Source organism: Styela clava, chromosome 1, assembly GCF_964204865.1.
Source record: "Styela clava chromosome 1, kaStyClav1.hap1.2, whole genome shotgun sequence".
Taxonomy (NCBI): domain Eukaryota; kingdom Metazoa; phylum Chordata; class Ascidiacea; order Stolidobranchia; family Styelidae; genus Styela; species Styela clava.
Genome location: NC_135250.1, coordinates 30794136 through 30809603, shown reverse-complemented (window position 1 = coordinate 30809603; position 15468 = coordinate 30794136). Strand labels below are relative to the sequence as shown.

General features: G+C 38.4%; 1 protein-coding gene across 4 annotated transcripts in view; it reads right to left on the bottom strand.

Annotated features, from left to right (window-relative positions):
- LOC120334853 (AP-3 complex subunit delta-1-like) overlaps positions 1–15468 on the bottom strand; it is a 43788-nt gene that overhangs the window by 2114 nt on the left and 26206 nt on the right. For 2 of the 4 annotated variants that reach the window (XM_078113329.1, XM_078113330.1), the window contains exons 19-32: positions 14206–14265; positions 12813–12833; positions 11601–11723; positions 10767–10845; positions 9896–9999; positions 9329–9405; positions 8541–8664; positions 7381–7560; positions 5987–6057; positions 5239–5434; positions 4426–4598; positions 3332–3571; positions 2273–2397; positions 656–738 (exon numbers count right to left, since the gene is read on the bottom strand). In XM_078113329.1, coding sequence (XP_077969455.1) covers positions 656–738; positions 2273–2397; positions 3332–3571; positions 4426–4598; positions 5239–5434; positions 5987–6057; positions 7381–7560; positions 8541–8664; positions 9329–9405; positions 9896–9999; positions 10767–10845; positions 11601–11723; positions 12813–12833; positions 14206–14265 — 1656 coding nt within the window. The remainder of the gene's footprint in view (positions 1–655; positions 739–2272; positions 2398–3331; positions 3572–4425; positions 4599–5238; positions 5435–5986; positions 6058–7380; positions 7561–8540; positions 8665–9328; positions 9406–9895; positions 10000–10766; positions 10846–11600; positions 11724–12812; positions 12834–14205; positions 14266–15468) is intronic. The other 2 variants (XM_078113331.1, XM_078113332.1) reach the window with 1 other exon arrangement.

Sequence of the window (15468 nt, the reverse complement as noted above, 5' to 3'; positions counted from 1 at the left end):
TCCCGAGACGACTAGATAGCCTAAGTTAAATGAAGTTGCGGCCCCAGTTTCACTCAGTTATTTCTATCTGGCCCTCCTGTGAAGGTTGCACATCCCTGCATTAAATGGTTCAGGAAGAATAACGAACAATTGGTGTCCCCTGGTAGTAACAAATGCGAAGGGCCCACAAGATCTGTAATGTATGGGGTCGGAACCCCCATTTGAAATGTTAAAAGAAAGCCAGATTTGCTAGCGGTTACAGTCTAACTTGGCAAACCGAAATTTCAGACACCCCAACCCAAAGGGAAGGGAAGAATACATAAAAAGATTTGGGTGCTCCCGAAGTATGCGAACCAAGATGGCGGACATCGGAACGTAACATGGGTAACAGGTTAGGGTAAGTCGATAATTTTTTTCCAATTTTCCTTATTTTAGTCCTATTATCAGTTCGAAGACTAGCCAAGAGCCTCCCGTAGTATTTATACCTAAAATTATGGCCTAACCCTAACCTAGTACACATATTACATTCCGATGTCCGCCATCTTGGTTCGCATACTTCGGGAGCCCCAAGATTTGGAATCACTCCAACACTATTGCCTACTGGACTTAAAGCTTCTTATACCCACACTGTCGAGGAAACAGATCCAAAGTAGCAATAAAATACGATTCTACTTACCACAGCCTTTATAAGCAGACAAACATGGTGTTGCTGAATTGTAGCAGCGTAGAGAGATGCAGAATCATCCACGCGTTCAACCACTGGAAAAGTAGGATATAGTACTTAGATAAAATGCTCACGCATGCTGTTTTTTCCTTAGCGTGGCATTAGGATATGATTTTCATGGCATCTAAAAATATCATGACCTAGTCCAGGGGTCGGCAAACTACGACCCGCGACGCTTCACTGAATATTGACGATTATATTCTCTACGAAACAGAATTTGTTTTGAGACACTAAATTATATTATAATCTAACAAGTATATAATTCACAATCACTCGTTTAATGAACCTATAAATTGATTATAATTAGACAAATGGCAACAGAACATGACAAAGTTGATGCTGAGTGTAAATGGTGTAAAGGCGCAGAAAATATTCAAATGATCAGTCTTCGCACGCTGCTTGAAATTTAACTGGAATATGTGTGAAAAAAGGTGATTCATCGCTTTGTAACTTTTTAAAAATATGTGCGGCCTGCCAATGACTTGCAACCTTTGATTTTGGCCCGCGAATGACAAGAGTTTGCCGACCCCTGACCTATCCCTACAATAGTCCTACTTCAGGATAGGATGGTAGAATTCGCATATTTATCCCTGGGAAAGGATATTCGCTTCATTCGTATGGCGAACCACGGCCTCTCTTCGGGTAGGATAGGATTTACACATTTATCCTGGTGGAGAGGAAAGCCGATAAGACGGCTTATCCATAGGGCGAACCACGGCCTCTCGTCCGGTTACCATTCCAAGTCGGGTATGGGATTAGTTATATATTGTTTGTTTTCGGAAGCACGGACTTGGTGGTGGAGGAAGCCGTAACCGACCAGCGGTAACGTGAACCACCCAACGACGGCGAGGAGTCCAGCAATCCTCTCGCACATAACCATCCCTGCGTGGGATTCGAACCTGCAAACCCACGCAGAGTGATTAGAGGTGCGGTGGCGAGCGCATTCCTAACTCTTATCCCGTTGAGCCACACCGCCGCGCCGTTAAGGGGATATGTTACGGTATGGGATCGGTTAACCAGTTATTTGTTCCAGATGCATGAACTTGATAGACTTACTACAGGTCAGATATATATTGTGGGGGTGGGGGGAGTAAGAACAAGAAGCAAGATTAGGGCACAATATTCTTGGCACAACCATATTTTCATATGATTTGGTGAAATGAAAAGTTGATACGCTATCTTTCTCATTTGCAAGTTGGGACTATACTATACAACTATACTGTAACAACGGACCTCCTGAAGTATGCGCACCAAGATGGCGCACAACCTGAACTCAGATTGTGTACCAGGTTAGTGTTCAGGTTATGCGACATCTTGGTGCGTATACTTCAGGAGCACCGTAACAACTATACAGACGTATGGGTATGCCATTACCTGCCAGCAAATAACAATTGAAGCTAGACTTAAAGAAGTTCAAGTCTATATGACCAGAAATTATAAGGCAGTCACCTCAGACAAGAGAAATTTCCAAAAGTAACTCATTGAATTAAACTGATACGAAAATTTAAGAAAATGTGTTCTAAATATGTGTTTTAATAATAGGAAGCATAAAAACCTGGCATCCCTCACCTGAGAATTTGAGATAGAAACAAATCTTTTGTAATGCATGACTGAATTTAAGGTCAGGAGCATTGACCCGTATCGATGATTTTTCCGAAACTTCTCCAGATGACAGAAGATGGGTGAAACGTTCACTGAAAGAGGAAACAGGGAATATTTTATGGAATATCACTAACTTGGAACTATCTGAGTTATTCGCAGAATAAGCCTCGTTATCACTAACCATCTAGTGTAGGGGCGTGCAACAATTTTTGTCAGTGAGCCATATGACCAACTTCAGAAATCTAGCCAGGTCACAATTTAGCTTTTCCTTGCGGGAAAGGCAATAGTGCAGAATGCAGCTATTCCTTAGCCTTACAGTAATAAAGGCACCGGGCAAAATGGCGAAAGATTTAACGCAGCGCAAGAGAAAAAAATGTATTTTTATCCATAAATTGCCGGATTGGAATTTTATGCTTGATGGAGAAAAATCTCGAGACAAAATCCATACTAAATGGCTTGGCTTGCTGGGTAGTGACCTGCGACAACCTGTCCTACACCCCAGTTCAAGTGAGTGTAACTGGAGATACTGCAGGCTTTACCTACCCATTGAGATTCGAACCCTCCCTCTTGAAATGTAAAAAAGTAATTTTTCTGTAACATACATGGGAATTATTCAGAGTTTAAAATGCTTTATAGACCCTCAAAGACACTTAAAAACTCATGTTTTCCGGCCACCTAGCGGTCTTACTTGAAAATTAAAAATATCAGAACCGCTTCACCTATGAAAATTCCGGGGTTTGCCCCCGGTTTGAAGCCTTATTCAAAGTGATGTAAAACAGTTCACTTATTACCTTTTTAGAAGAACCATAGTAAGCAACGTTCATAAAGTGTCTCACCTAGTGGCCCAGGAATTTCTGAAGGGGGGGGGGGGGGTGAAATCTTTAACTGCTAATTTAGACCGTAACAGCTAGCTGGCAGGACGCGAATGTATGATACAGAATTTTTGTCTTACATTTCAAAAAGGGAGGAGGGAGGTTGAGGTCGTGGTCCGACCTTTAACCCCCCTGGCTACGCCCTTGCTCTCACCTATTGCACGGAGCCGTCAGTAGATATGCGGAACACGGCAGATACAGTTTGAAATCCAATTTATGTTGACTTGAACCTTCTTCGTCTTTAAGAATGTACGTCACGGTTCCACGGAGACGTTGCGGCATGTTTAAACTTACGACGGAAAATAAAAGTTGGGCTTCGTTGCCAGATGAGGGCAGTAGAATGAATGGTATCTTCACCGGGTCGTGTGATGTTGAACCAGGTGCTCGGATGAGTCTGGAAATGTATGCGAATTCAGGATAAAACACACGAGTAAACACATATAAACGGACACACACACACACTGTGTGGTGAAATACCTAAAATTTTTAACTTAGTTAGACATGATGAAACTTTCACATTTATTCTTGGGAAGGGGAAAAGCCGATGGCAATCACAACATCTCGTCAGGTTGCCAGTCCATGTCAGATTTTGAAAATAATTTGAGGAACTGGTAATTGTGAATTTGAACCAAACCATTAACCCTGTGAACCATAAAACAGCCCTGCGAGTGACCTTATTCAACTTATTTCGAAGATGACCTTGAGCCAGCCCTGCCTAATGACCTTGAACCAAAAAATAACCCTGATAGGAAAAAAATAATCTTCGAGATGACCTTGAATCAAATAAAGGTATCCTTGAACCAGATAGAGGTGATATTTGAGTTGATCTTGATTAAAGTGAGAACCCGAACCAAATGACCTTGAACAAACTAAAAGTGACCTTGAACCCAGTGACAACCAGTTTTTTGATCCAAACAATCATGCCAAATGACCTTGAATCAATGATTCCCTAAGATGACCCTGAACTAAATAACCCCCACTGTAACCTTGAGTATGACCTTGACCAAAAATACCACATTGGAGGTGAACGTGAATTCAGTAATAATTTATTTAGTGGTCCAGGGAATCTGGCCTAACAACCTTGAACTTGAACCTTGAACTAACTCATAATAAATAATTGTGACCTTGAAAGTGACTTTGACCAAAAAAAAAACACCTTGAAGACGCCCTTCAAGTATAAACATACCCACAACAACCCATATTGTGACCAACATAATGTACCACCTGTGACCCTGAATACCCACTCACCTTGTATTCAAGGTATCCAAGACATTAAATTCAATACTTTTCAACTGTTTGTCGACGTTGTTCTGGAACACTAGCGCCACCATGATTTGTTTTTCTTGCATGGATATAACTCGAGTCTCATATTTTATTCCGATGTGCTCGTTCTCACCAAGATCAACGAAGCGTGTCATCGCCTACAAATGAAAATGTTTTTGCAAGTTAAGAAATAAATTTGATCTAACATTGGATAAAATTTTCATATTTTTCTAGAGAGAGGAATACCGATAGGACGGCTAAATCATATGGCAAACCACAGTCTCTCGTCTGGGTACCAGTCTGTGTCAGGTGGGAGTAAGATGAGACTAACATGAGAAGCGGAAAGCTGATAAGATGGCTTAATCAAATGGCGAACCACGGCCTTCCATCTGGTTACCATTCCATGTCTGGTATTGGTTTAGATAAGTCAATATTTTAGGTGATGAAATACCCAGAAGCATATGTATATGGGAAAGGGTGGAAATTTAAAAAAAATTCATCGTTTATTTCAATTTTCTGCCTCTATCATGCTTTCAGTTAGGCATAACCTATTTTAGGACATATACGATGCTGCATATTTAGAAATATCATTTTAAAATGTAATCAGAATAGTGTGTCCAAAAATTTTCACACAATTTTATAGTAATAATAATAACAATTGCAAGTTTAAAAAATTTTTATGGTATGATAAATAAATACTACTGTACTGTATATATCTTGTTAAATCATCAAGTATTTTTGGGGAGTAAGATTAAATTTACGGTATTCCCCCTCCCCCACTTGAGAAAATTCACTTACCGGTAATGGAGGGGTGCTTGGTCTCTCTTCAGTCTTTTCCTTTCCAGTTTCAGCCTTTTCAGGAGATTTCTCTCTTTCTTTCCTGTGTTTCTTGTGCTTTGAAGACTTTTCATGCTTTTTCTTCTTCTTATGACGATGCTGTTTAGCTGGGGATTCTTCAGGAGTATCCTGTTTCGGGGAGGGGGCATCCCCATCTCTATGCATAGAAAATTTAAAAAAATTATTACAAATAGCATTCGTCTGTAATATGCACGATAACAGTAAAAATATATTTATACAAGAACAACATTTGAAACTATTATGACATCGAAGGCTATTTCCTTTTTTCCAAGTCCCGTACCTACACCTCATTTAGGGTGTAGTAAAAGGGCGGGAAATGCGGGCAAATTAGTTTTTAATGAAAATAGCAGATTCTTACCAGGTGTGGCGTGCAACCTTCGGTTCGCAGGCCAAATACGAGCGACAAGGAAAAATTGTTGCCAAAATGTCTGACGATTTGTATTGGAAAATTAGTTGAATCGCCTCTATCTTTACCACGCACCACTATCAAGTCAATGCTTCCGAAAACAAATACCTGGCAAACTAATTCCATACCAGACATGGAATGCTAACCGGACGAGAGGCAGTGGTTCACCATATATTTGAGCAATCCTATCGGCTTTCCTCTCCTCCAGGATAAATATGTCAATCCTCCGAGCCTAAGTTTTGTTAGAGTAAAGCAAATATCATGTGAAAATATGGCACATACCCGTTTACAGCAGCAGTTGCTCCCGTAGTACCAGAGCCAGGAGACAGCCAGAAGTCCAAATCTTCTTTATCCTGGGAAATGAAGTTTTGAATTAGATTTATTACAACCATATTAAATTCTTGTCCACATTTGTGCAAATGAAACAATAAACGGCGCTCCAAAAGTATGTGCATTAAGATGGCGCACAACCTGATAACACTAACCTGGCACACATACTATGTGCAGGTTGTGCGCCATCTTGATCACATACTTCGGGAGCACCCAATAAACTGGTGAATTAACTAGCCCCTATTTCGTAAACAATTTCATATCGATGGCAAAAGTCATTCGTGTAAAGAATATCGTCACTTGACCACTTGGGTCAGTGGGCGGCTAGGTTTTTCAAGTGAATAGTAAAATGGAAAAGGTTTCAAGGCCCAGCAATAAATGGCACATGTGATATGTTTATTTTACATATTTAATTTGTAATTAAAACTAGTGCGAACGCACAGGTACTTGCTGTTAGCTTGAGCGGTTTAACAATCGGATACGCAAAAATAAAAAGACCAGAATAGTTTCAATGCCGATACTGCAGTTGAAATGAATGCAATGAATGATTGTTTGATATATGAACAAAAACTATTTAGCAAAAAATTTATATGTAATGTTGGATTTATAGAACTTTTATGTGTATTACTGCCCATAATTGAAATTTATTGAAGGCCCGCTGGAAAATGCTCGATACCTTCTTGGTGATGTGTTACAACACCTTCGCTACAAAAATGTAACAGCACCCCTATTATAATCTGGATATGAACAGGTTTAATTGGGCTCGGGTGAATGACTTGATCCTTTATATATCAAAGACTTGAGGTGATGCCAATACTAAGGGAAGGACTTGGATATTGTGTATTGAACTGCAGGTCCTTTCTCCTTTTTTACTATCTACTTCGGATCGTATGTGGTACTCACCACAAGGATGCTTGAAACGAGATAGTATTAAAGTGATAAGTAAAAATAACCTTTCTTTTAACGAAATAGTAAGCATGTTTGTGAGCTTTCGTTAGACCATGGTCTAACTTCTTCAAACAACACAAGATATAACTTAATCAAATAGCGCTATCCAACTATGTAGTAGTATGCTAGTATTCAACCCTGGATCCTGCCTTGTCTGGTCTCAATGACTTGAAGTGACTCGGACTAATCATCAATAAACCGCCAATGAGACTTAATTCAGTGATTCGACTTCGAACCAGATTACCCATGACCCAAAATGGATTCTTGGAGTTCACAAATTTTTACCAAATCCTTGTTTTGACACGGATTCTTAAGTTGTGGCACAAACATAGTCATGTTCCTAACCATTAGATAATAACGAACTTTCAACTCTAATTACGAATCCAACAAACACAAACCTTTTCTTTTGGGGCATCTTGGTGTCCATTCACTTTATCTTGTGATGTCACAGGAGTAGTGACATCATCACCATTGCTAGCGGCAACTGTTGGCTCCTCCCCCTCGTCAACCAATAGCAAGCTTTCTTGAGGATGCTCATGCTTCTCATGGTGATGGTGATGACGAGTCTTCTTTTCCTTCTGCGAAAACAACAAATGGGGCTTAGTTCACGTTTAGGACGGAATTTTTCTCCGTATTCCTTGTAGTATTACTGATATTCATTACTTATCGATTTTAATTGGTAAGTATGTTGATAGGTATTTGTCTGTCTGTCTGTTAGATGCACGCGATATCTCACGAAAGCGAGATTGAATCTGCTCTAGATTTTGCATGTGCATTCGTCAAATGTCGGGCCAGAAGCCTATTGATTTTGGATGAATTATGTCTTAGTGATGGGACACAAGGTGTCACTATTGAGTAAGAGCGCTGTTTCCGGGATCCCCTAACTTTCGATCGATAAGTCTTCGGTCTCTGACCGGTATTCTCGTTAGTTCATTAATGTTTCAAAATTGAAATTAAGGAGGTGACAAATATTTTGTAGTTAGCGATAAAACTGTTGACAGACCATCTGCACTAATAAACATGCTACTTTCCAGATATTTAGATAAAATTATACTTAAGTTAGGCATTTAAAGCGTGGTATCACACCTCAAAATTATGTGAAGGATCTACAGAGGATGTGGAGTAGGGAAGTCACTGTCAGAACATGACAGTTCAGTTAGAATCCAGTTGAAATTATTTTATGTGAGAATCGCCACACACCTCAATGGCCAGGGGCGTAGCCAGAAATTTTCGAAGGGGGAGGGGGGGTTCTGATTTTTTTGTAGCCGAGTTAGATCGAAACTTCTAGCGGGTCCAATCGAACGCTGGGATACGCATGTTTTCATTAGTCTTGGGGTCTAAAAAGCATTTTAAGCTGAGGAAAATGGCTATCTATGATAATGAAAAATGGTTTCAAAGGGGGGGGGGGGTTTCAACTAGCAAAACCACCCCCCTGGCTAAGCGCCACTGTCAATGGCCATTGAGCGAAAAACCATGGTTTGCTATATTAGTCATCAATCTTTTCAGCTTTCCTCTTCCCCCATAAAAAAATAGGAAAAGAAATTATTAGGCTCCAAACCTTCTTCTTTTCTTTCTTTTTACGTTTCTTCTTTTTCTCTTCTGGCTCTTCATCGCCCTTTTGTGGCGATTCTTTCGCAACTCGATGGGTTGGAGTTGGTAGTTTGTCTTGAGCAGTGAGTGGGCTGAATATAAAATAACATTGATAGAAAGTATTCAGCGAGGGAGATATTCAGCAAAATTTAAGCCAGCGCAGTACTTTTCCACCGCCTCTATGGTGGCCTTTTGATGTAAAGGACATGAATCTTATCCATCTTACTGTCAATTGTATGTGTGGCCCTGCTTTTTATTCAATTCCTCTATTTCCGAAATTACAATTATAATCTTGTATCAAGCAATCTTGCTAAATCAATTACATCCGCTCTGCGACAAAAAAACATCCCCATTGAAAAATAAAAAAATTGTGCGCACGCCCTCTCTCCAAAAAAATAACAAATGCACCCCGACTAGACCCACAACCCTGGGAAAAAATTATATAAAAAATTAACTCCCTCTCCTTCAAGAAAAAAAAACCATTAATATGACAAGATCCGCTCACATTTCTAAACCAATATTACTCCCCCCTGAAAAATATAATGAAAAAAACTTGTCAAAAGTTTTCTTGCGACCTTTACGACCTTGGAATTGATGAAAAAAATGAATGACATGTTAAAGTCATCTATTCAATAGAATGAAGTAGGACTGCATTTTATATTCAGAGAGAGAAAAGCTTATAAGACAGCCGGAGATGTTGAATGAGAAAAACTTGTCAAAATAAAACATGAAAAGAAAATTGCTCCTCAAACTCACCTCTCTAGATCAATGTCCAATGCTTTGTAAATATCTTCCTTCTTCGTGTCATCTTCAGAATCCGTTTGTACAGCTCCCTGGAGATGGAATTCAGTTTAAGAGAATTTTTCAAACAAAAGTCTATGCGAGCTTACTCAGAAGCAAAGGAGACTCATCTTTTAGCAAAGTTACGACCAATGAAATGCTAAAAGCTAATGAAACTGTAAAGAATTATGGTGACGCATCATATGCACTGACTCAGAAACAAGACCATTCTCTAATCAAAGTTACGATCAATTACCCAAATGCCTGAAGCAACTGAATCAATATAGAAATATTGTGTTGCTACATCCTTTTGTCATCAAGTAAATCAGTATTAATGGACACACTCACAAAGAATATTACGTAAATATAAATTCAGTACAATTTATTTTTTTAATACCAAATGGCACCAAAATGTCCATCTAAGGTCTGTCAATACTAAGCAACCTGTTGTCCACAGGTTAGACAGCTACAGAACATCAAATAATAATAATGAAAAATATGAAGTAGAATTTTAGCATGGGGGGGGGAATACCCCCTACATACCTCTGGCATTTCCTCTTGTACAATATCAACAGCATGCACTGGTTCAATATCTTCATCTGGCGATTCTTCAACAACTTGACGACCTTTCTTGCGACCTTTACGACCTTGGAGTGGTAGAAAAACGAATGACATGTTAAAGGTGTCTACTCAATAGAATGAAATAGGACTGCATTTTATATTTAGTGGAAGGAAAGCTTATAAGACGGCCGGGGATGTTATATTTATTATTCAAATACATTTGGAATCATTTATACTCAATGAAGTTAATTTCTAATTTTAGAAATAATTATATCAACACAGTTCATACTAACTCAGCCTTCAATAGTTATAGAAACAGTCTGACGTTAACAGTTTAAACCAGGTGTGTGAGACCTTAAATACCAGAGGGCCGGATAGGAATAACTGGGTGAAACCGCAGGTCACACCTTTATTTAACATAGGCTTTCTAGTAGTTGCAGGCACAAAAATTTTGGTTATTGATCTTGTGAAATGCGTTGTTTGCTCAAACTAGCTGTTGAAGCATTGTGATGTCATTGGCAGAGATAACTAATTGGACTCATGTAAAGGATTCGCATTGCAAAGGGATTGGAATTACTCAAACATACCAAATTAAATTAAAAACTCGTTTCGCACGAGTACATCATTCAAAATTAGCACTTCTCTGTGGGCCGCACAACTTTTCCTTGGGGCTCAATTTTTTCTTGAGGGCCGCAGGTTGAACACCCCTGGTTTAAACTATTCTGCATTACAAAAATCTCTATGGTCAGTATTCGAAAATGATATTTTTGAATGTATTCAAAGTCGTAGATTATACAGTTTTGGTCATCCCTAGAGAAATGGCCTTATTTATTTATTTCTCAATGTTTCCCACCTTTCTTATCTTTCTTCCTTTCCTTTTCATCCCTTCTTTTCTTGCGTTCTTCTTGTCGTCGACGACGTCTGTCTTGTTCCTGAAGATTAAAAAACAAAAATCAACAAAACAATTTAAAACTTTTAATACAGCAGTAAACACATTGTTGGTTTGATGTTTGATTTCACTCTGAGCAAGCAAGGTTCTAGCAGTCACAGCTACTTAAGCAGTTTTTTTAATAAATACACCTCAAGAGTACATAAGATTATTTCTGTGTTAAATTAAAAGCCACATGTAGCAACAAAATAAGGGCTGTGCAGGAATATTTACTTCAATTCCAAGCTCCAGGCCATTTAAAAATTGACTCTGTTTCCTGATTTAGGGAAATTGTGACAAGACTCCAGTTCCAAACTCTGGGAAAACAAGTTTGACCCCAAGGAAGTCACCAGGAAATTTTTCTCAATCAGAAAGAAGAAAACTTATTCAGCTGAATGCTTACCTAGTTTCTGTCATTTTGATCTCAAAAATTCAAAATTTTCATTGATTTTTTCTCTTGATTTCATATTCAGTTTGTATTTATTTTTTTTAATTAATCATTTTTTTGCCTGTTATGCTGATTATTGAGTCAAAATAAAATTATACTTTTCATACAGTATTTCAACTAGGAGAATTATTTGTACCTGAAATTATGGCCTAACCCTAACTTGGTACACATACTACGTTCCGGTGTCCGCCATCTTGGTTCACATACTTCAGGAGTACTCAACATTTTATAAATATGTGCGGCCTTTACGTTAGTTACTGGGATAATCAGGAGCAGGGCGGTTTGCATATTTTATTCTTCATGAAACTTACCTGTCTCAAATACTTGTCACTAGATGTCATCCCGGGTACATGTAGTGGAATCGAGATATCGATGTCCGTAACCGGCGGCAAATCACCAGTGTCATCGCCAGGTTCTTGGTAGCCGTTTGCCATCTGATAAAAAAGTTGTTTAAAATAAGATTTTTGTGTTGAAGGGAGGGGGAAAACCCACAAGATGGCTTAGTTTCAAAATATCTTGGCCTATGCCCCCTCAAAAAATTTTCTCAACGAATGTGGTTCCCAGGTTTTCTATGTAAAAAATAGTTTTGATTTTCAACATATTTCCGTCAGTTAAATTATGCGGCATGTTTAACAATTAGGCCAACAATCGAAAAAAAAATAAATGCACAGCAGTAAAAAAAAAAAAAAAACTGTGACAAAACTCTGAGGAATATCATGTTTTACTTCAGTTATTTCCCCACAAAGCACGAGAGAATTCTAAAATAGGAGATACAATATCTATTAGTTATATATGAGTCAGAAAATAAAATGAAATATTCAAAATTGTTTGATCAATAAAAGAGAATTATTTGAAGAGAGAACATGCTGCGATGACGAGCCTAACCATCAATTCTCTAACAAGAATATTGGTTGGACGCCGAAGACTTATCGATCGAAGGTTAGGGGATCCCCCAAAACAGCGCTCTTACTCCATAGTGACACAGTGTGTCCTATCACTAATTAATTAATAACCCGCTAATTATAAGACATAATTTATCGAAAATCAATAGGCTTCTGATCCGAGCTATGATGAATGCACATGCAAAATTTGGAGCAGATTCAACTTCGCTTTCGTGAGATATCGCGTGCATCTGACAGACAGACAAACAGACAAATACCTATCAACATACTTACCGATTAAAATCGATAAGTAATAAAGAGAGGGCCCCTATATTTTTTAGTCTATTTTTTTAACAGAAGATAATGCTGTGGAACCACTCGGTGAAATCATTACTGCGTTCACAAAATTATTCCTAATGTTCTAAACATAAATGATCTGGCGAAAATCTCAAATAATAAGCGAAGCAATTTTATATGGAAAATATTGACAATTTTACACAAATCCAGCAAAAAAAGAAGGAAGGCGCCTTTAAAAAAAAAAGCAAAAATAACATTACTATTATTAGTTTAAAACAAACAGGAAAAAGAAATGTTGTTCCCCATGCAAAAATTGTTAGTCCAAATTAAAATCTTTATAATTACCGGATGTAAAGAACGTTTGGGCTAAAATAAATTATTTACAATTTATTATCATCAGCAATTTTTCAAAAAAAAAGGATTTGAGAGGATCAAAACGTAAATATCATTTATATCAGTGGTTTCCAAAGTTGATTGACAGAGAGCCAAAATTAGAAGCGGAAGGATATTCGCAGGCCAAGAGAGGGACCGCAAGAAGGCGGTACCGGTATGTATAATTGAGATACTGACTGGATTGAATTGTTACGAAAACACCATGCTAGAACTGTGATAATGACGTAACAATTAGCGGTATCTAAAACACAAAACGAAAAAACATAAAGTGATAAATTATTTCACTCGAGCGGTGTGGGCCATATTAACTCGTTACGAGGGCTGAGAATTTCAGGGTAAACACTCAACCGGTTGAATTAACCGGTTAACGGAATCGTGACGTTTCACTTAATAATTTATCATTTTAGCTTGTTACGTCACACTGGTTACAAAGCAATTTCGCGTGATCTTATCCCGATATCGCTCAAAATTATTCACGAATGGAGATAGTTTCATGATCGCTCTTCTGCAAGAGGTATGCAGCATACTTCAGACATACAAAAGTATTTTAGTAAAACAGATTTGAAAAACAGCATCAACTATGCACTTGTTGGCTGACATTGAATATACGATTTTGAAATAAAATATATTTCGACCAAAAACTGATTCATAGTTAAATATCGTCAAATTTTCATAATCAGCAATCTTGGTATTCAAACTATTTTTTACACTTATTGGGTCCTTCCAATTACAGTCAGTTATATTCTTTTGAATTAAACGCCACAGGAGATAAATTTGCGATAACGTAATCATTTTTGAAAGAATTGTCCATTATAAAGATCATATGGGCCTCCCGAAGTATGCGAACCAAAATGGCGGACATCGGAATGTAATATGTGTACTAGGTTAGGGTTAGGCCATAATGTTAGGTATAAATACTACGGGAGGCTCTTGGCTAGTCTTCGAACTAATAATAGGACTAAAATAAGGAAAATTGGAAAAAAATTATCGCCTAACCCTAACCTGTTACCCATGTTACGTTCCGATGTCCGCCATCTTGGTTCGCATACTTCGGGAGCACCAATTATATTAACCTGAAATGCCAGTTAACGGTTAAACTAAATGTTAACCGTTAACCATCTAAAATCGGTTAACTGAATAACCGGTTAACCATTCCCAGCCCTACTTGTTACACAGGCCTCAACTGATCTGGATCGTATGAGGATGCTACTGTTATGTAAGGACTATTCTAGAAAGAATTTTTTCGGTTTTCGACTCAACATTGCCTACATAATTTGTTATAATCTGGGTGAGATTGAGGGAATGGGGTTTGAACTCAAGTCCACACACATACAAGAATCCTTACCTTGGAACTTGAAAGATAGTTAGGATTGCTGGCTTGCTCTTGGATTCTCTGTTCTCTCATCTGTAAAAAAAAAAAAAAAAAAAAAATTGAAAAGAAATTCACTATATTTTGTTTTAATGCCTAATCATTTTTAAAGTCAGTAGTTAACCCTACTTACAAAATTAGGTGCTCCCGTAGTATGTGTACCAAGATGGCGCACAACCTGATAACCCTAACCTGGTACACATACTATGTTCAGGTTGTGCGTCATCTTCGTACACATACTACGGGAGCACCTAAACTAATTGAAAAACCAATCTGGCCAGTGGATCCATTTGACAAAGTAATGTTGTTGAGAACAAAGTCTGCAACAAATGTCCCAATCAATTTTGAGTTTTCAGTGAACAAGGAAAGAAGGCGAAGGGTACCTCCCGAAGTATGTGAACCAGGTTAAGATTAGGCCATAATTTCAGATACAAATACTACGGGAGTCACTTGGCTAGTTCCCGAGATAGTAATAGAAATAAAATAAGAAAAATTGGAATAAAATTATGGCCACATACTACGGGAGTACCGAAAGAAGTGCTTCCCATGAGGCCATTACTTGGATTGCTTACTTTAATATTATATTTTTGGACCTCCAGAAGTATGTGCACCGAGATGGCGCACAACCTGAACATAGTATGTGTACCAGGTTGGGGTTCAGGTTGTGCGCCATCTTGGTGCACATACTTTGGGAGCACCATATTTCGTTATGGTGTTATTCATGATGCAGTTGAGCGTAGCGAAGATCTTTTATCATTCCTCTGCCAGAGAACCACTCGTTCCCACATGAAGTCACAGTTTGACAAGCCATGCACTAGATCAGCGGTTCCCAACCATGGTCCCTCGGCCCCCCGAGAGGGCCATGATGATGCTGGGCGCAAAACTGATTTTACTTTTCACTTTACAAGAAAACTCCCCATTTTCCTAGTTTCATTGCTTGATAAGGTTATTTCACAGGGTGTTTTCGCTTCTTTGTACATGAATTGTTTAAACATAATGAGATTTGGAATCTATCAATCACAATAACATTGGAATGATAAACAAGGGGCCATGAGTTCTAAAAGCTTCCAGAAAGGGGCCACAAGCCATAAAAGATTGAGAACCACTGCGTAGACCAGGGGTTTCCAAGATTTTTTTCAGGACGACCCCAAAGACAAGTGTCCAGTGCGGCCCCAGGTCAATATATATATTTTTAATGAAACTTCTCAAGCTTCTTTCACTGAATTTTGGAAGGAACTG